Source organism: Acomys minous (assembly GCF_964271855.1).
Source record: "Acomys minous genome assembly, chromosome: 2".
In the NCBI taxonomy this organism is placed as follows: domain Eukaryota; kingdom Metazoa; phylum Chordata; class Mammalia; order Rodentia; family Muridae; genus Acomys; species Acomys minous.
This window is the reverse complement of record NC_140484.1, coordinates 67,813,343-67,833,725: the sequence shown is the minus strand read 5'-3', so window position 1 is coordinate 67,833,725 and position 20,383 is coordinate 67,813,343. Positions and strand designations below refer to the sequence as shown.

The following is a 20,383-nucleotide window of genomic DNA, read 5'->3' as shown; positions in this document are numbered from 1 at the left end:
TTAACTTTCTATTTCTCATTTTTCTCCCTCATCTATATGTGGATGTGAAGACCCGACCACTGAAGTGCCTTCTACCCCAATAGGTAACAAAAAACTTGTATTAATCTCTCTGTGTGGCTCATAATGCCAATTTTATTCATGGACTTGACTTCCTCAAGATGCTTAAGCGGATAGGGAGGTGTGCGTGTGTGAGCACTTAGAGAAGCTGGGCTTGCCTCCTGACGCAGAGGGCTTTCCTTGGTGAGCCCTGTCATTGCCCATCTCCCTGTGTGTGGAGGACTCAGTCAGCAGGAGATCAGGGTCAGAATCCTGAATGTAGTGTTGCCCACAGAGACCCAGGGGTGAGGATGATGAAGACAGTGCCACCTTCAGAGTCGTTTGCCTGTTAAACTGAGTCTGATGACATGAGATCCCATTCTGAGTCACTTCAGATGGGTGTCCTGCCTAGAAAGAAGGGTCTTAGTGCAGTGCAGCCTCCTGCAGACACTTGTCTTGTTAAACATGGCTGTGATCCTTGACTTCAAAGAAGAGTTAACATTAGCAGTCTGGGTGACGAACAGTGATAAAGCCCAGAGTTCTCTTGTGTGGTGCTATTGCAGACAGACAGTGAGCTCACGGAGGCTGTCACCTGACCCAGCTCTGAGTGGTCACCAGTAGCTTCTGCAAGTTTAATATTTTTATCTTGGGCCTGAAATGCTGTTCTGGTATTAACTCTGACCCTTGTCTGGGTGAGCAGCTGTGAGAGCCTTTGCCAGGCACCCATGAACTTCTCCTCAGCCAGGGAGCCCCTCACTATGTGCTTTGGTCTGTCATAGAGCAACCTGCTCTACCCTTTCTTCTCCTGCTGGCAGCTGTGGGTAAGGGTGGAGACGATTGTGCACATGCGCAGTCATTGCGTCGTGACTAGGAGGGCTCTGCCTTCTCCCTGAAACACTGGGATGCTGCAGTGTATGCCATCATCCAGAAGAGGCTCATGTAGTGCATGGCCCTTGAATGCCTTAGCTACAAGGCAGAGTATGCATCTGCTGACCATGCAGGGCAGAATTAACCTACGTCAACACAGGTTGTGGTATGCCAATGGTTCTGGTGATATTGAAATGAGGGTGCAAAGTGATAGGGGTACGGTTTTTATAGGATGGAGTGCCCAAGAAGCAACAATGAGGCAAGCTTCCATCCCATGTTGCTTTAAACCTGATGTATGAGCTGCCCCTGAGTTGTGCAAGATCCACTCTCCACACAGGAGCAGCTAAGGAGAAACTGCCATGTCTTTCAGGAACAGTTGGTGGTTTGGCCCTGAGGCTGGTGAACGGAGGAGACAGGTGTCAGGGTCGCGTGGAGATCCTTTTCCAAGGTGTCTGGGGCACCGTGTGTGATGACGGCTGGGACACCAACGATGCCAATGTGGTGTGCAGGCAGCTGGGCTGTGGCTGGGCTGTGTCTGCCCCTTTAAATGCTCGGTTCGGACAGGGCTCAGGGCCCATTGTCCTGGATGACGTGGCCTGTACAGGACATGAGTCCTATCTGTGGAGCTGCTCCCACCGAGGCTGGCTCTCTCATAACTGTGGACACCATGAGGACGCTGGAGTCATCTGTACAGGTAACACTCAGTGATCCTTAATTCTGCCTCCTACCAAATGACCACACCCCTTCTCATGCTGTATCTGAGGTCCATTATGGCCCTATTCATCAGGTCCCTGGGATGCTGTTTAACATCCAGAACACTGGTATTCTCAGTCAGAGTCCTGCAGAATCTTCTTAGTTATTCATGACTAGAGTTTATGAGAGACAGGATTCCATGGAAGTGCGATGTCCAGTCCAGGCCCAAGAAAGTGCCAGGGTCCGCATACACATGTGGCTGCAAGGAGGAAGCCAGTGTTGGTTTGGAGGAATGCAACCGAGTTTCTGTATGGACTTTCTAGCATTGGAGGGCAAAGCTGTTATCCACTCTAGGTGGAGCAAATTCACTCTTCATTTTCCCCAGTGTTTCCCAGCGTTCTTCTCAGAAAGTGCTGCAGAAGGACTCTCATGGGGAAGCTTCCAGACCTCCTCCTCCTCTCTCTTCAGGTTCTAGTGGTTGCTGAGTCCTCACAGATTCAGGTTCTATAGCTCAGTTATGGTCAGTCTGGAAACCTCATAACAGAATGCCAGCAGTGTGGACATGGCAGCATGGCCACTTGTGGTATGTTCAGGAGGTAACTTGGACAGTGTGTGCTTGAGCACAGAGGTAGCCTGGAGGATGTCTCGAGTCATAGAGCATCCTGCACCAGTGAGGCTAGACCTTTGTATCTTCAGGCACTCATTGCTGAGGGTGCTTTGGGCTACTTCCCCACACAGTTATGAAGAGCTTTGGTGTTCTGTCATGACCAGAGGTGATCAGGGTTTCTTGCTTGTTATTATTAACCTGTAGAATATAAGGTTCCATGCGATGCTGTGGAGTAAACTCCACGAATAACTGTCACATTCATGGCTCACTCTGTCAGCGTTCACCTTGGAAGACTGGCCTCAGATACATGTGTAAATTTCCCTTGAGTCCAGATGAACTTCTGGGTGCTTCATGCCTACCTGTGCCTCTGTTTCTCACAGACGTCCCTACTGCCCTTGTCAGGCCACTCTCAGCATTGTGATTGGGGGTTCCCCTCACTCTCAGCATTGTGAATGGTGTTCCCCTGTTCTATTTACTTCGGAGGCTTTGCTTCTTCTTTTGTCAGGATGGTCAAGAAGACACTCACTGCTCAGCTCGTCTGAGTTTTCACCACATGTGTCACTTGTATGAATAGCTTTGCTCTTCACACACTCAAGGGTGAGAAGACTTGTTATGAGTTGTTGTTCAAACACAGGAGTGGGCACTATAGGACCCTACTCTGAACATGGAGGGCGTGAGGCTTCAGCATGGTACTGACCCCAACCCTGAGGGCTGCCACCTCACAGTCCCATGCTGTCTCCTGTGGCCTCCTGCATCTTCCTTTCCCTGTGACATCTCTGTGTATTTCAGTGCCTCAGATTCTTTGCTGATTTCTACATTGCTTGTCTTACTGAGACAGGTCTATGAGTATAACTCAGGCTGCTGACGTTGAACTACTGGTTCTCCAGCCTCAGTGTGCAAAGGGCTGGGATTACAGCTGTGAGCCACTGTGCCCAGCACACAGCCTGGCTTCATTCAGTCTCTTTCATGTACAGGGTACTGTGCTTCATTCATAATACAAAATGGTGCTTAGTATGTTCCACGCTCCAACAGCGCCCCCTGTAGCCACAGTCAGGTCACTCTCAGTCTGGTCTCCTGGAGCCAGTGTATTTCATCCTGTTTTCACCAGCTCTACCTGGTTTTGTTCTAACAGCTCTTTTTAAAGACCAGGGACATTGTGTTCTGTATGAGCCCCTTCTTGATTATTACTTGACGCGCGCACACACACACACACACACACACACACACACACACACACACACACACAAACACACACGCAGATTCCAACATACACAGACATAAAATCATACATATATAGATACTTGCATTGAAAGAGACTCTCACATACAAAGAGATATGTACATGGACACGGAAATGCATACACATATATTCTTATAGCAAATATTGGTGTCAGAGACAGACATGACACAGAGACAAATTGTTACATACAACACACACACACACACACACACACACACACGCACACACACACACACACAGGATGATAAGTAAGTCAGACTCCAACAGGTAGCATTCAAGAAACTGTTTCTTTTTCCTTTTATTATTATCTTCTTATTTTCATCTTTATTCCTATTCTTATCTCTCTCTTCTTCTTCTTCTTCTTCTTCTTCTTTTTTTCTTCCCCTCTTCCTCCTCCTCTTCTTCCTCCTCCTCCTTCTTTTCTGTCCTTATCCTTTTCATTACATAGTGTATATATCCCAACAAAATCTTTCAAGCAGTACAAAAACCACAATGTGCTTACATTCTGTTTCTTGACAGATACATTATTAGAGTGGATATATGTATGAAAACCATGTTTCCCAATTCCTTCACATGACCAAGTGTTTTATGTATTATGAGGTAAAGAATAAACATGAATAACATGTTAATTCTAAGAACCCACATATATTTGTACATAAGCAACTTGTTACATATTAACAGAGTATGAGAAAGCACAGATTTCTCAGCCAGCTTCTTTACTGGCAGGCTGCAGTTTGTGGTTACAAAGAAGGAGTCAATTATCTTCAGAAGTAATCTTATGAAGATCTTAAAGGAACCACAAATCTAAACTCCTCTATGAAAATCATCAGCCATGTCTAATTTAAGTTCTTAAGGTGCTCATCTACTCACTAATATGTTTTATTAAATCATATCAGGAAGCTGAGGGCAGAAAAATAGAATAAGGAAATCAATCGTCATCTCAGTCACCAGCCCAGCTTGAAAGAGTCACATCAGCCAATGCGGCTATGGGCCATTGTTCTTGCTTGGCCAAACTCAGAAAGCCCCTAGTTTTACTAATAAAAGTGTACTTTCTATTAACTTCAATTGGCCCCCAAGATTTCCCACATCAGGGCCAACAGCAAAACCATCTTCACCCTACTTTGCCAAACAATCCGTTCTTCCCCAAGACGTCCTATGTCAGAGACACCAGGAAAAACATCTTTACCTAACCTTGTTGGACAATCTACTTTTCCAAATTCTTTCTAAGGGTAGTGATCATTGTTAGCAATCTCCATCTGTAGGTTGTTTTCAGAGATGGTGGTTGAATCATTAATCAGCTCCTAGCAGCCCTGCCTGAAAGAGAGCAAGCATAGTTATTGAGTTTGCCAATGAGACTTCCCAGTGAGGGGCTGGGAGTCCCCTTTATAGTACTCACACAATTTACATATTAAAGAGATTATAAGGACCGCAAAGCTATGTGCCATAATAGCAGGAAGTCCTCAGGACTCTCAGTTCTCGGGGTTACGCTTGGAGAGACACACTCATCAAGGGTTTGCTAACTGGTGGACCACATTCCATGAGTTCTAGAGCTGTTTTGCTGTTCTTCTTGCATGGATGCTGGCACTCCTGTTTATTCCCAGCCCTCTGTGAGGGAGAGGCAAGAGGATCTCTGTGAGTTGTATGCTAGCCTGGACTACAATGTGAGGCTAGGACAGCCATGGCTACACAGAGGAAGAAAAGAGTCAATGCTTTTTTTTTTTTAAACCAGGATTCCTGTGTGTGAAACATATACAATCTGAATTTGCTTTTATCCCTTTACAGGTTCTCAAACAAGCAACCCCACACCTGGTAAGTACTGTGTAAAGATGGGTCTGGATCAGCGTATACTTTCCCCTATGTCGTAATATACACAGATTCATTGAATGTTAATGGAGAGATGAAGCAAAAATAAATAATCTGTGTCCTGTCTAGACAGGCAATGACAATAGACACTTCAGCCATCTATAGCACAAAGGGTTCTGTGTGAAAACAGTCCCAGTCTTTATGTTGCCCCTGGCTCCAGCTTCCGTGTATGTCAGAATCTATAGCATATCTGAATGTAAGTTTGGATTCACTCCCATCCCTGAAGACATTCTGAGTCTGAGGGCTAGAGTGGGCTCAGGGATGTGTGCTTTGTCAGATGATGTGTAAGGATGATGTGTCCTCCTTACACTGTGGGGAAGCTCCTGCTAGGCCCCAGATATGCAGACTGTATTATTAGCAAGGTCAGAGGACTACTAGTCGGCTAAGCCTTCACAAAGGAGAAAAGGATGCACAAACTTTGTTTATTTACTTTTTTCTTTTTAAGATCCATGTATCCCAGGCTGGCCTCAGATTTTCTGTGTAGGCAAGGCTACCCCTGATCTCCTGATTCTGTTGCCTGTGGGTACCAGTTTCTTGGATTCCAGGAGTCTGCCACCATGCCAAACTCTTGCTTATTCTATCTGAAATGATGTGTATTTCACCTCCAACACCCTTGCCTTTATCTCTCCTAAAGAAATCATTTCAAACAAGACCCTGGGCAGTGCAGAGAGCTGAGACTGAACCACAGAACCTTGCTCTGTGCTCCCCTGGCAGGAGTGCTCTGTACAGTTGGGAGCTAATTTTGTACCCATGTGAGACCATTTCTAAACACAGGATCCTCTTCTAAACTGAACTTTGTCTTTCTTCAGGTTGGTGGTACCCTGGAGGGACAGAAAATGGTAAGTCCTTTTCTTTGCTCTTGTCTCTGGCTTGAGGCTCCTAATTGGGATGGGGGTCTAGTTTGCTCTCTGTTGCTGTGAGAAAACACTGGCCATAAGCATCTTGGAGGAGCGAAGGTCTGTTTGGCTTACCAGCCACAGTCCATCACCAGGGAGGTCAGGCCAGGAGCCCCAGGCAGGAACCTGGAGGCAAGAACTGAAGCAGAGGCCATGGAAGAGCCCTGCTCACTGGCTTTGTGGCTCATGCTAAGCTAGCATTCTTACACAGAACATGCTCTCCTGCCCAGGGACAATGGGTGGGCCTTCTCCTGTCAATTATCCATCAAGACACTGCCATAGGCAATGCTGATCAGAGCAAATATCCATCTGAGTCTTCTTCAAATGAGTGAGCTGTGCTAAAATGACAGTGGAGCTCCCTAGGACAGATGGCCATTGTCGCTGGTGCTGTGGCCTGGTGGGATCCAACTGCAGCTTTGGGTACAGAAGTCCTGGATGGAGCAGAGATGAGAAGGGCGGGTGTCTAGCTGCTGGACATGGTCCTCCCATCCACACCCTTCATCTTCATTCTTCTCTCTGTCCATCATCTGTCACTTGATGCATGGACTTAGCTTTGCCCAGTGTCAGAAATACTAGTTGAAAAGTCGATGTCTCATTCCTTTGTACAATACAGGCATTCTTGCAACGGTAAAGAACATCATCAAAGCTAAATAAGACAGTGTGCACCCCAAGCCAAATCCTTTTCATATATGAAATGAATGCACTTGAAGTCAGTATAGAGGCTGCGGAGATAGAAGGCTTTGTCAATAGGAGCACACACAGCTCTTGCTGAAATCCTGAATTTACTTTTATTCATCCAGATTGGGGAATTTACAGCCACCTCTAACTCCAATCCCTGCAGCTCTGACATCCTCTAATGGTCTCTGTGGGCATCTATACCAATGTGCATGTGCCCACACACAGGCACTTACGTACACGTGCACATAATTAGAAGTAAAACAAAACCTTAAAAATGTTGCATATAGTCAGTGCTCAGCTAGGACAGGTAATATGTGCTGTTATCACAAAACCTTCCCGACAGGGAGTCCTGGGCAGGCCTTTTTATCAACCTCCATTTGAGTTGGCTGTTCTCTAGGGGAACACTCACAGAGTGACCAGGAGAGGGCAGCATGGTCAGCCCCTTCAAACCCAGAGTGCTCCTTAGGGATATCTTTATCTTGGACTGCTCACTTGGCCTTTGCCAATCCCCACCTCATTGCTCTGAAGATCTCCAACAACAGCCACCATCTGACCCCTTCACCTTGCATCCACCCCAACACATCACCCTCAGAGAACAGAGTGCTCACAACCAGAAAGTAACCAGCGCAAAGCCACACCCAGGACCCGCTTCATGCTAAAGGCATTTCTTCCTGTTATCACACACCTGCTGTCTGTTCCTCACACAACCAGCACAGTGTTTCATGTGAGTTGATTGGGGCCCCATGTGATGCAGAAGCATGCTGCCTGCTGACTATCCGTCATGTCCATCCCAGCAGTGAGAGAGCAGGCCGGAGTGGTAGAGGATGGACTTCTGTTCGATGAATCCCATTGTATTCTTAATCCCAGTGAACATGAAGAGGATTCTGAAACTCTCTTTGTGTGTGTATGTAGGTGTGTGTGTGTATGTGTGTGTGTGTAAGAGAGAGACCGAGAGACACAGACAGAAATAGAATGAGACCGAGAAAGAAAGGAAACAGAGAGACTGAGACATAGAGGCAGAAAGAAAGAAATGAAGAAAGAGGCAATTGCTCACCATGTAGTCCTGGCTACACGAAGCTTCTTATGAAGACAATGATGAGCTTGCTTAGCAAAAACATTCCTGGCTCTGCCTCAGGAGTTCTGGGATCAAAGGAGTGGGCAAAATCCACGACCAGTGAGTAAAATATATAGGTATTTTGTGAAGATAAAAACCAAGAACCAACCAGTGGATACATATGAGTCCTCAGGACAATGACATGAAGTACGCGATTCAGAGAGCTGGGTGGGTCAGTAATAAACAGCATTAGGTCGGAGCTAAGATGAGGCAAGGCTTTGGATAGGCCACGGAGCCAGCATGCCAGGCGAGCAGTCCCTGCTGTGTCAAAGCAGGTTTGCCTCTGAGGCTGCTGAATGGTGGTGACCAGTGTCACGGCCGCGTGGAGGTCCTGTACCAAGGCTCCAGGGGCACAGTGTGTGGTGACAGCTGAATTCAGTGTCATGCACTCTTTCCAAGCTTGTGCCTCTGTTGGGGCTGCTAGTGAAGTGGGTGGTGGGTGAGATGAAATAGAAGCAGAGATGAAGGAGGCTGAGGGACAAAAGATGCTCATGGTGACATCTCAGTGGCAAAGTAACAGACCGTTCGGTCTCTGATTCCACAGAGAGGACTATAGGATTTAGTGATGGAAGGATGTAGCTTGTGAGATTCCAGGTCTTTCTTCCAGGATTCCTGAAGTGAAGACCAACATCCAATGACTTCTTCCTTTCTCATTCTGCAGATGTCATCTACTCACCTGAACCAACCTCGTGGCCTACAACAGAGTGTAAGATGTTTTATGTGATATCTCTGTGGCGATATTGTCCCTAGAATCCCCAGGCTCACTCTGACCCAGAAGATGGGCAGAAGGCAGAGCATGTGGTTCCAGGGGAAATTTCTCAATGTGGCTTCAAAGAGACATGGGCTTTTATGCCGTGGGTTATGTTCCTGAGATGCAGAGGTTCATGGTGGGACACCCTGAGACACATCTACAAGGGGCTCTAGGTGTTCTTGTTTCAAGGAGGGTCTGTTGATGATTCTCAGTGTCCTGAGAATGGTCATCACGTCTCTCCCTGTAGCTTGGCCAGCCCAGGATGCCAAGTCTCTGGTGCCAGTGCCTGGAGAGGAAGGCAACCATCTGCTTAGCCAATACCCTAGCTCTTTCCTGTCCTCTGAGGCCATAGAGAGCTACTGTGGATGCCATGACCCTCCATCCTTGGACATCACAGATGCTTGTTTTTCTCCCTTGTGCCTCTGGTGAGAGATGTTGGTGGCACTTCAGAACAGTTTACACTCTGGCTACCTGGTCTTTGAGAAGAAAAATCACTTTCTCCTTGTGATGTTTTGGTAGCAGGACACCAGAAGTAAAATGTTTAATCCAGTGCCTCTGGTTAGTCTAGAATATGTTAGGAATCCTAATGGTCCATTTTTCAGAATTACTCTTCCTTAAGCATTGGGGGCAATCCAGGCATGAGATTGTCTTTGTTCTAATGTAGCCATATTCCTTCCCAAGATCCCACCTTTTCTTATTAGTAACAATTCTTCAGGGTACAAGCATTTCCTCTTCTGCATTGCTTGTCCTACAGGACACTCTTAGGCAGCGGACACTCCTGCTAGGCTTGGTAGGCACACTGATGCAAGTGTATGTGCCTGATTGAGGCAGGGATGGAGGACAGGGGACAGCTTTGACAGAGGCATGCATGAGGGGACTGTCCTAGAGCTGTTTGTATCAGGTTCCACTGTGTGGAGAGAGGTCAACATCTTCCATACCCAGAGACCTTATGAGGTGACTCAGATAGAGGCTGGTCACTGGGTGCAGAGGGCTGACCTCCAGCTCTCTCCACTCCAAGCCTTAGCACCCTGTCAGCTCTTGAAGGGGCTCCCCCCAAGAGTCAGGGCTCTTCTTAAGCAAACTCACACATGTGTTTGAAGCTTGTGCCTTATTTAAAGGGACAGATTAGAATAATTTCTTTTAAAGTAAAAACAAATGAGCAAGGCATGGTCACACACACAGACATACACAGACGCAGACACACACACATGCATACATGTCTGCACTCTCATTCCTCTGTCTGCCTCTGGTAGGAAACGAGTAAGGTTGGCTACTGTGCAAACCTAAACTGACCAAGAATAGCCAAAAATGCCCCTTATAGGGACACCAAAGCAAGGGAGACCACAAGTCTCCAACTGTATTCTAACATGATGGTACATCCATGGGTCTTCAGCAGCTCATCACTGAGACTAGTTTTGGCTGAATACCACCATTGTCAGGCAAAGAATTTTGTAGCCTGTCCCCGGAGTAGCCATTACTTTCTTACGCCTGATAATGAGTTACGGGCGCTGAGGTCTTGGCTTTGGCTTTGGGGTGCAGGTTGGAACTCTATTAGTGTAGCTAGGTTTCAGAGTACATTGGCTTAACATCAGCTCTTTCTGTAAACAAACTCTGTCCTCATTGTTACTGTGGGTGGGGTCTTGTTCTCTATGCCTAACCTCCTTTGTTTGTTTGTTTTTTCTCATAGATGCCCAAAACCAGAGCACACCCAGCCCAGGTGAGTCTCAGCACCTTCATCATGAAGATTTCTGTTCTGGGCAATCCCATTTTTGTGGGCACACACTTGTCTCTTGGCACATTAGGATTCAGTAGGCACCTTCTTGTCCCCATCCCAAGTTGGCACCAAATATTTGTTTAGAGTCCTGGTTGAGACGTTAGTAAGTGAGGGGAGAAGCCACCCAGGGAGTAGACCTTGGCACTTTTACATTCAGACCTGTCTTCAAGTTGATGAGGACACTCTCCGTCCTTCTGAAAGCATCAGCATCATCCCCGTCCTTCTCTTTTGTTCCTACAAAACCCCCGCATCTGCTGCCTGGTCACCTTCCCAGCAAAAGGACAAAGATGCTATGTGAGGTGGATGGAGAGGCCAGGAATATTTTGTGGTCTTGGTTTCCAGCAAAATCAATTCTTCTATGTGCTGTACTCTGTTGCCCTTGGGATCTTGTCTCTTCCTTGGCTCTTTAGCTGAGTCTGGAACATGGTGTCACATGTACCAGTCCCATTTTGGGTCCAGAAATGGACAGGTAGAGCTTCTCAGAGGACAGGATGTCTTGGTTAGAGAGACGTGGAAGAATAGTCTGGTATCCTGCAGGGCCTTTGTTCCTTGGAGGAGAATGTGGGTTGGACCCCTATGCATAAGTCACAAGTGCAACTCTTGAATAGATCCTGCATTGTGTAAAAAAAAATCTTGTGTCCCCTTGTCTCCTAACCTCAATTTAATGTTCCTTTTTTTTGGTCATTTTCAGACACATGGCCTACTACTCATCCAGGTAAGTGTCCTCTCGCCATGGTTCAGCTCCCTGTGTATCTCAGGACAAAATCTAAACTAGCTAATAATGAATGATGGTTAAGGAGTTCCCTGCCTCACCCATGGTCCTTTGTGTTTAGTTCAGAAAGAAGTTTCATGTATCCTGTAGTCGTTGATCTGTTGCTGGTAGGAGATTCCTATTCTTTTCCCAGGCACAGACAACAGCTACAGCATGGGTGGGACTCATCAGCACTCTGTGTGCCCCAGGAATGAGTGTACTCCAATCGATGTGTTTTCTTGGGAAGCACGGTCATTCCAGACTGCACCATTTACAAGGTTTTCTGAATGAGGAACAGTTCAGTCCATCTCTTTGCTTCAAGTCAACATGGGTGGGACTAACCCAACGGTCAACTCACACCCACACTCTAACACTAACAAAATCTAACACTAAACCTAATGATCACTCTACCATCCCTAAGCCTAGCGTTAACCCTGAGGCCTAGGTGGTTCCATGTATAAATTTGCCTGGACAAGGCCACTTAACACCCGAGTCTCTGGACAGCTGTGAAATACAAAGTTCAGCCTGAGACCTTATCCAGACACATTTCTCACCTTGAGATGACCCTCACCAGGAACATCTTCCTGAAAGTATAAATGGCTACCAATTTCTACCATGCGGAAGGAAATTTTTGTGGCTTAATACAAATTGTGGCCAGTGTCACCCATCCAAGTTTCAGATTAATCTCCTTCTTATCAGGGCATCTAACATGGCTTCTATTTTTCCCTCAGTGCCCGAGAATGTGTCCACTCCCAGTCCAGGTGAGTCTATCAGTTATTTAGGTCACACGTGTCCCTCTCTCTCTCTCTCTGCTCTGCCCATAATACCACACAGCTCACATAGCATGGGTAGGACCCTACAGAATTATTGCTGCTCCAGAACCTTCTGTGTTGTCTTTCAAGTAGATAAGTCACTTCTGAGGAGACCATGTCTCCTTCCCACAGGCTCAGGAGAATAAGAAACTTTCAGCCCTTAAATTTGTTACTGAGCAGGAGGTCCTGGTGCTCCTAGGCTCTCTCTGTCTCAGGGAGAGCACTGCCTTGTCCATTGATTGTGTGTTGAAGAACAATTTGGACTTCTCTTGACATTGATTAGGAGAGAATTAAAGTTGCCAGTGGGGTCTGGGTCACCTCACTCTCCCGTAGTGGTCTTCCACAAGCATGGTCTAGTGTGGTTCTAGCTCTTTATGAGTCTTTTTATCCCAGGCCCAGGGACTTCCTGGCTTTGAATTCCATGTCCCAGGCACTGCATGTTTTACTCATGATTCATGCTATGCCATTGTAATCCAGCTTTGTTTTCCTCTCTAGATTGGTGGAATTCAACAGTGCCTCCTAATGGTAAGTATTTTGGATTCAGCATGAGCTCTAGCATCCACAGTGCTCAGTCCAGCAGGTTGGAGAGAAGTGTGCACATGTGTGTAATCTGTGGTGGAGCAAACATTAGAGGGAGGATGGATACACACACACACACACACACACACACACACACACACACACACACACCACAAGCATGCACACATGGTATTCTAACACTCATGAGGCTGTGTGAGGTGACCCTTTAGTTTCAGTCTAGCCTAGGTGGTATACACAGATATTGAATTAGTTAAATCATGCATATTGCAAAATAACGCAGATGTGCACCCAACCGTCTGCTAGTGCATATAACATTTGGTCCTCAGCCAGTGCAATTAGACAAGAACAATTAAATGGGTTGTAAGTATGGGAAACTTGACTTTTGTAGTGATTTTCCTAGAGCTCGGCACACGTCAAATGTAGGCCTGTTAGAATTAGGGTGTGTAGTTTAACAACATTTTCTACATCAGTAGTCTTTTAGGTCTGGAGAAGTCAAGACTATATAGATTTCTTACTCATCTAAAGTCACATAGAACTACACAGGGCAGAGCCTAAATCACATCCCATCAGCAGATTTAACTGTTCTGGCATGACTTGGTTTTTCTAATTGGAGACTTAACTTTCTATTTCTCATTTGTCTCGCTCATCTATATGCGGATGGGAAGACCCAACCACTGCACTGCCTTCTACTCCACCAATAGATAACAGAAAGTTTTGTCATTCTCTCTGTAGCTCATACAGCCAATTTTATTCATGGACTTGACTTCCTCAAGATGCTTAAGCAGATAGGGAGGTGTGCGTGTGTGAGCACTTAGAGAAGCTGTGCATATCGCCTGATGCAGAGGGCTTTCCTTGGTGAGCCCTGTCATTGCCCATCTCCCGGTGTGTGGAGGACTGAGTCAGGAGGAGATCAGGGTCAGAATCCTGAATGTAGTGTTGCCAACAGAGACCCAGGGCTGAGGATGATGAAGACAATGCCACCTTCAGAGTCGTTGGCCTGTCACACTGAGATGGATGACATGAGATCCCATTCTGAGTCACTTCAGATGGGTGTCATGCCTAGGAACAAGGGTCTTAGTGCAGTGCAGCCTCCTGCAGACACTTGTCTTGTGTAACATGGCTGTGATCCTTGACCTCAGTGAAGAATTCACATCATTAGAATTGGTGTCGAGCTGTGCCAAAGCCCAGGGTTCTCCTGTGTGGTGCGATTGCAGACAGACAGTGAGCTCACGGAGGCTGTCACCTGATCCAGCTCTGAGCAGTCAACAGTGGCTTCTGAGAGATTAATAATTTTATCCTGGGCCTGAAATGCTGTTCTGGTATTAACTCTGACCCTTGTCTGGGTGAGCAGCTGTGAGAGCCTTGTGCAGGCACTCATGAAGTTCTCCTCAGCCAGGGAGCTCCTCACTCTGTGCTTTGGTCTGTCATAGAGCAACCTGCCCTAGCCTTTCCTCTCCTGCTGGCAGCTGTGGGCCAGGGTGGAGACGACCGTGCAAATGCGCAGTCTGTGTGTCGTGACTAGGAGGGCTCTGCCTTCTCCCTGAAACACTGGGATTCTGCAGTGTATGCCGTCATCCCGAAGAGGCTCATGTAGTGCATGGCCCTCCAAGGCCTTAGCTACAAGTTTGAGTATGTATCTACCCACCATACAGGGCTGAATCAACCCACGTCAACACTGTTTGCGGACACCCACCGTTTCTGTTGACATTGAAATGAGGGTGCAAAGTGATAGGGGTATGGTTTATAATAGGTCCAGGTGCCCAAGAGGCAACAATGGTGGAGCTTTCATCCCATGTTGCTTTAAACCTGATGTATGAGCTGCCCATGAGTTGCGCAAGATACACTCTCCACACAGGAGCAGCTAAGGAGAAACGGCCATGTCTTTCAGGAACAGTTGATGGTTTGGCTCTGAGGCTGGTGAACGGAGGAGACAGGTGTCAGGGTCGTGTGGAGATCCTTTACAATGGCTCCTGGGGCACCGTGTGTGACGACATCTGGGACACGTATGATGCCAATGTGGTGTGCAGGCAGCTGGGCTGTGGCTGGGCTGTGTCGGCCCCTATAAATGCCTGGTTCGGACAGGGCTCTGGGCCCATTGTCCTGGATAATGTTGCCTGTACAGGACATGAGTCCTATCTGTGGAACTGCCCTCACCGAGGCTGGCTCTCTCACAACTGTGGACACCATGAGGACGCTGGGGTCATCTGTTCATGTAAGACCTAAACACAATTTCAATTGTCTTCCAGTCTTGAGTTTGTTTGTTTGTTTGTTTGTTTGTTTGTTTTTTGTCATTTACTCCTGTTCTCAGACTTACCTCTACTCTATTAGTTGTTGGGCTCATCCTGCATTGTTGACTTTCTCTCACTCCATGCCCTGTCACAAATTCACACAGGTGTGTGGGAACTCTCCAATTTCTTTGCAGTAGGTGACGCTGGAGGTGCAGATTTACCTAGAGGTGCAGAATTAAGTCCCAGAAATACCAGTGGCTTCACATGTTCTCTCCTGCAAGCAGCACCATATTGCTTGAAAGTACTTGGCTCCTGTTTCCACGATTTAGCACCCAGGCACCCAAGGGTCAAAGCAACAAGCCATTAGTGTAGCTGAGCGACATCCATTTTCCTCAGCATTCTGGGGTCCTTGACATCCTTTACAGAGACAGGACCTTTGCAGGACAGGCTTGTTGGAGTTTCCCACTTTCCTTCCTGTCATAGGCATTTTTGACTATTCTTGGTCAGTTTATGTTTGCACGGTAGCCAGCCTTACTGGTTTCCTACCAGAGGCAGACAGAGGAATGAGAGTGCAGACATTGCAGGGTGGTAATGTATGTTGTACTCATGAGCCAGCGTGAAGAATTCTTATAGGGACACCAAAGCAAGGGAGACCACAAGTCTCCAACTGTATTCTAACATGATGGTACATCCATGGGTCTTCAGCAGCTCATCACTGAGACTAGTTTTGGCTGAATACCACCATTGTCAGGCAAAGAATTTTGTAGCCTGTCCCCGGAGTAGCCATTACTTTCTTACGCCTGATAATGAGTTACGGGTGCTGAGGTCTTGGCTTTGGCTTTGGGGTGCAGGTTGGAACTCTATTAGTGTAGCTAGGTTTCAGAGTACATTGGCTTAACATCAGCTCTTTCTGTAAATAAACTGTGTCCTCATTGTTACTGTGGGTGGGGTCTTGTTCTCTATGCCTAACCTCCTTTGTTTGTTTGTTTTTTCTCATAGATGCCCAAAACCAGAGCACACCCAGCCCAGGTGAGTCTCAGCACCTTCATCATGAAGATTTCTGTTCTGGGCAATCCCATTTTTGTGGGCACACACTTGTCTCTTGGCACATTAGGATTCAGTAGGCACCTTCTTGTCCCCATCCCAAGTTGGCACCAAATATTTGTTTAGAGTCCTGGTTGAGACGTTTGTAAGTGAGGTGAGAAGCCACCCAGGGAGTAGGCCTTGGCACTTTTACATCAGACCTGTCTTCAAGTTGATGAGGACACTCTCCGTCCTTCTGAAAGCATCAGCATCATCCCCGTCCTTCTCTTTTGTTCCTACAAAACCCCCGCATCTGCTGCCTGGTCACCTTCCCAGCAAAAGGACAAAGATGCTATGTGAGGTGGATGGAGAAGCCAGGAATATTTTGTGGTCTTGGTTTCCAGCAAAATCAATTCTTCTATGTGCTGTACTCTGTTGCCCTTGGGATCTTGTCTCCTCCTTGGCTCTTTAGCTAAGTCTGGAACATGGTGTCACATGTACCAGTCCCATTTTGGGTCCAGAAATCGACAGGCAGAGCTTCTCAGAGGACAGGATGTCTTGGTTAGAGAGACATGGAAGAATAGTCTGGTATCCTGCAGGGCCTTTGTTCCTTGGAGGAGAATGTGGGTTGGACCCCTATGCATAAGTCACAAGTGCAACTCATGAATAGATCCTGCATCGTGTAAAAAAAAATCTTGTGTCCCCTTGTCTCCTAACCTCAATTTAATGTTCCTTTTTTTTTTAATGTCATTTTCAGACACATGGCCTACTACTCATCCAGGTAAGTGTCCTCTCGCCATGGTTCAGCTCCCTGTGTATCTCAGGACAAAATCTTGACTAGCTAATAATGAATGATGGTTAAGGAGTTCCCTGCCTCACCCATGGTCCTTTGTGTTTAGTTCAGAAAGAAGTTTCATGTATCCTGTAGTCGTTGATCTGTTGCTGGGAGGAGATTCCTATTCTTTTCCCAGGCACAGACAACAGCTACAGCATGGGTGAGACTCATCAGCACTCTGTGTGCCCCAGGAATGAGTGTACTCCATTCGATGTGTTTTCTTGGGAAGCACGGTCATTACAGACTGCACCATTTACAAGGTTTTCTGAATGAGGAACAGTTCAGTCCATCTCTTTGCTTCAAGTCAACATGGGTGGGACTAACCCAACCGTCAACTCACACCCACACTCTAACACTAACAAAATCTAACACTAACTCTAATGATCACTCTAGCAATCCTAACCCTAGCCTTAACTCTGAGGCCTAGGTGGGTCTATGTATGCATTTGGCCTGGACAAGGCCACTTAACACCTGAGTCTCTGGACAGCTGTGAAATACAAAGTTCAGCCTGAGACCTTGTCCAGACACATTTCTCACCTTGAGATGGACCAGAGGCTGGATTACTAATTGACCCTCACCAGGAACATCTTCCTGAAAGTATAAATGGCTACCAATCCCTACCATGCGCAAGGGGATTTTTGTGGCTTAATACAAATTGTGGCCAGTGTCACCCATCCAAGTTCCAGATTAATTTCCTTCTGATCGGGGCATCTATCATGGCTTCTTTTTTCCCCTCAGTGCCCGAGAATGTGTCCACTCCCAGTCCAGGTGAGTCTATCAGTTATTTAGGTCACACGTGTCCCTCTCTCTCTCTCTGCTCTGCCGACAATACCACAGAGATCACATAGCATGGGTAGGACCCTACAGAATTATTGCTGCTCCAGAACCTTCTGTGTTGTCTTTCAAGTAGATAAGTCACTTCTGAGGAGACCATGTCACCTTCCCACCTGGCTCAGAAGAATAAGAAACTTTGAGCCCTTAAATTTGTTACTGAGCAGGAGGTCCTGGTGCTCCTAGGCTCTCTCTGTCTCAGGGAGAGCACTGCCTTGTCCATTGACTGTGTGTTGAAGAACAATTTGGACTTCTCTTGACATTGATTAGGAGAGAATTAAAGTTGCCATTGGGGTCTGGGTCACCTCACTCTCCCCGTAGTGGTCTTCCACAAGCATGGTCTAGTGTGGTTCTATCTCTTTATGAGTCATTTTATCCCAGGCCCAGGGACTTCCTGGCCCTGAATTCCATGTCCCAGGCACTGCATGTTTTACTCTTGATTCATGCTATGCCATTGTAATCCAGCTTTGTTTTCCTCTCTAGATTGGTGGAATTCAACAGTGCCTCCTAATGGTAAGTATTTTGGATTCAGCATGAACACTAGCATCCACAGTGCTCAGACCAGCAGGTTAGAAAGAAGTGTGCACATGCGTGAAATCTGTGGTGGAGCAAACATTAGAGGGAGGATGGATACACATATACACACACAGACAAACAATAACACTCACTCACACACAGACACACACATACACAAACACACACACACACACACACACACACACACACACACACACACACACACACACACACACACCCTACCGGCATGCACACATGGTATTCTAGCACTCACGAGGCTGTGTGAGGTGACCCTTTTGTTTCAGTCTAGCCTAGGTCGTATACACAGATATTGAATTAGTTAAATCATGCATATTGCAAAATAATGCAGATGTGCACCCAACCATCTGCTAGTGCATATAACTTTGGTCCTCAGCCAGTGCAATTAGACAAGAAGAATTAAATGGGTTGTAACTATGGGAAACTTAACTTTTGTAGTGATTTTCCTAGAGCTCGGCACACGTCAAATGTAGGCATGTTAGAATTAGGGTCTGTAGTTTAACAACATTTTCTACATCAGTAGCCTTTTAGGTCTGGAGAACTCAAGACTATATAGATTTCTTACTCATTGGTAGTCATACAGAACTATACAGGGCAGAGCCTGAATCACATCCCATCAGCAGATTTAACTGTTCTTGCATGACTTGGTTTTTCTCATTGGAGACTTAACAAAAGAATTTCTCATTTGTCTCGCTCATCTATATTCGGACGTGAAGACCCAACCACTACCCCACCAATAAATAACAGAAAGCTTTGTCATTCTCTCTGTAGCTCATACAGCCAATTTTATTCATGGACTTGACTTCCTCAAGATGCTTAAGCAGATAGGGAGGTGTGCGTGTGAGAGCACTTAGAGAAGCTGGGCTTGCCTCCTGATACAGTGGGCTTTCCTTGGTGAGCCCTGTCATTGCCCATCTCCCGGTGTGTGGAGGACTGAGTCAGGAGGAGATCAGGGTCAGAATCCTGAATGTAGTGTTGCCCACAGAGACCCAGGGCTGAGGATGATGAAGACAATGCCACCTTCAGAGTCGTTTGCCTGTCAATCTGAGTCTGATGACATGAGATCCCATTCTGAGTCACTTCAGATGGGTGTCCTGCCTAGAAAGAAGGGTCTTAGTGCAATGCAGCCTCCTGCAGACACTTGTCTTGTGTAACATGGCTGTGATCCTTGGCTTCAGTGAAGAATTCACATCATTAGAATTGGTGTCGAGCTGTGCCAAAGCCCAGGGTTCTCCTGTGTGGTGCGATTGCAGACAGACAGTGAGCTCACGGAGGCTGTCACCTGATCCAGCTCTGAGCAGTCAACAGTGGCTTCTGAGAGATTAATAATTTTATCCTGGGCCTGAAATGCTGTTCTGGTATTAACTCTGACCCTTGTCTGGGTGAGCAGCTGTGAGAGCCTTGTGCAGGCACTCATGAAGTTCTCCTCAGCCAGGGAGCTCCTCACTCTGTGCTTTGGTCTGTCATAGAGCAACCTGCCCTAGCCTTTCCTCTCCTGCTGGCAGCTGTGGGCCAGGGTGGAGACGACCGTGCAAATGCGCAGTCTGTGTGTCGTGACTAGGAGGGCTCTGCCTTCTCCCTGAAACACTGGGATTCTGCAGTGTATGCCGTCATCCCGAAGAGGCTCATGTAGTGCATGGCCCTCCAAGGCCTTAGCTACAAGTTTGAGTATGTATCTACCCACCATACAGGGCTGAATCAACCCACGTCAACACTGTTTGCGGACACCCACCGTTTCTGTTGACATTGAAATGAGGGTGCAAAGTGATAGGGGTATGGTTTATAATAGGTCCAGGTGCCCAAGAGGCAACAATGGTGGAGCTTTCATCCCATGTTGCTTTAAACCTGATGTATGAGCTGCCCATGAGTTGCGCAAGATACACTCTCCACACAGGAGCAGCTAAGGAGAAACGGCCATGTCTTTCAGGAACAGTTGATGGTTTGGCTCTGAGGCTGGTGAACGGAGGAGACAGGTGTCAGGGTCGTGTGGAGATCCTTTACAATGGCTCCTGGGGCACCGTGTGTGACGACATCTGGGACACGTATGATGCCAATGTGGTGTGCAGGCAGCTGGGCTGTGGCTGGGCTGTGTCGGCCCCTATAAATGCCTGGTTCGGACAGGGCTCTGGGCCCATTGTCCTGGATAATGTTGCCTGTACAGGACATGAGTCCTATCTGTGGAACTGCCCTCACCGAGGCTGGCTCTCTCACAACTGTGGACACCATGAGGACGCTGGGGTCATCTGTTCATGTAAGACCTAAACACAATTTCAATTGTCTTCCAGTCTTG

The 20,383-nt window shown here is 47.0% G+C and overlaps 1 protein-coding gene across 1 annotated transcript in view; it reads left to right on the top strand.

Annotated features, from left to right (window-relative positions):
• The window catches only part of LOC311609663 (scavenger receptor cysteine-rich domain-containing protein DMBT1-like), a 97,672-nt gene that overhangs the window by 48,372 nt on the left and 28,917 nt on the right, over nt 1-20,383 (top strand). The window contains exons 21-32 of the mRNA XM_084802912.1: nt 51-83; nt 1,274-1,597; nt 10,432-10,461; nt 11,210-11,233; nt 12,001-12,030; nt 12,577-12,606; nt 14,510-14,833; nt 15,849-15,878; nt 16,630-16,653; nt 17,446-17,475; nt 18,022-18,051; nt 20,021-20,344. Coding sequence (XP_084659038.1) covers nt 51-83; nt 1,274-1,597; nt 10,432-10,461; nt 11,210-11,233; nt 12,001-12,030; nt 12,577-12,606; nt 14,510-14,833; nt 15,849-15,878; nt 16,630-16,653; nt 17,446-17,475; nt 18,022-18,051; nt 20,021-20,344 — 1,233 coding nt within the window. The remainder of the gene's footprint in view (nt 1-50; nt 84-1,273; nt 1,598-10,431; nt 10,462-11,209; nt 11,234-12,000; nt 12,031-12,576; nt 12,607-14,509; nt 14,834-15,848; nt 15,879-16,629; nt 16,654-17,445; nt 17,476-18,021; nt 18,052-20,020; nt 20,345-20,383) is intronic.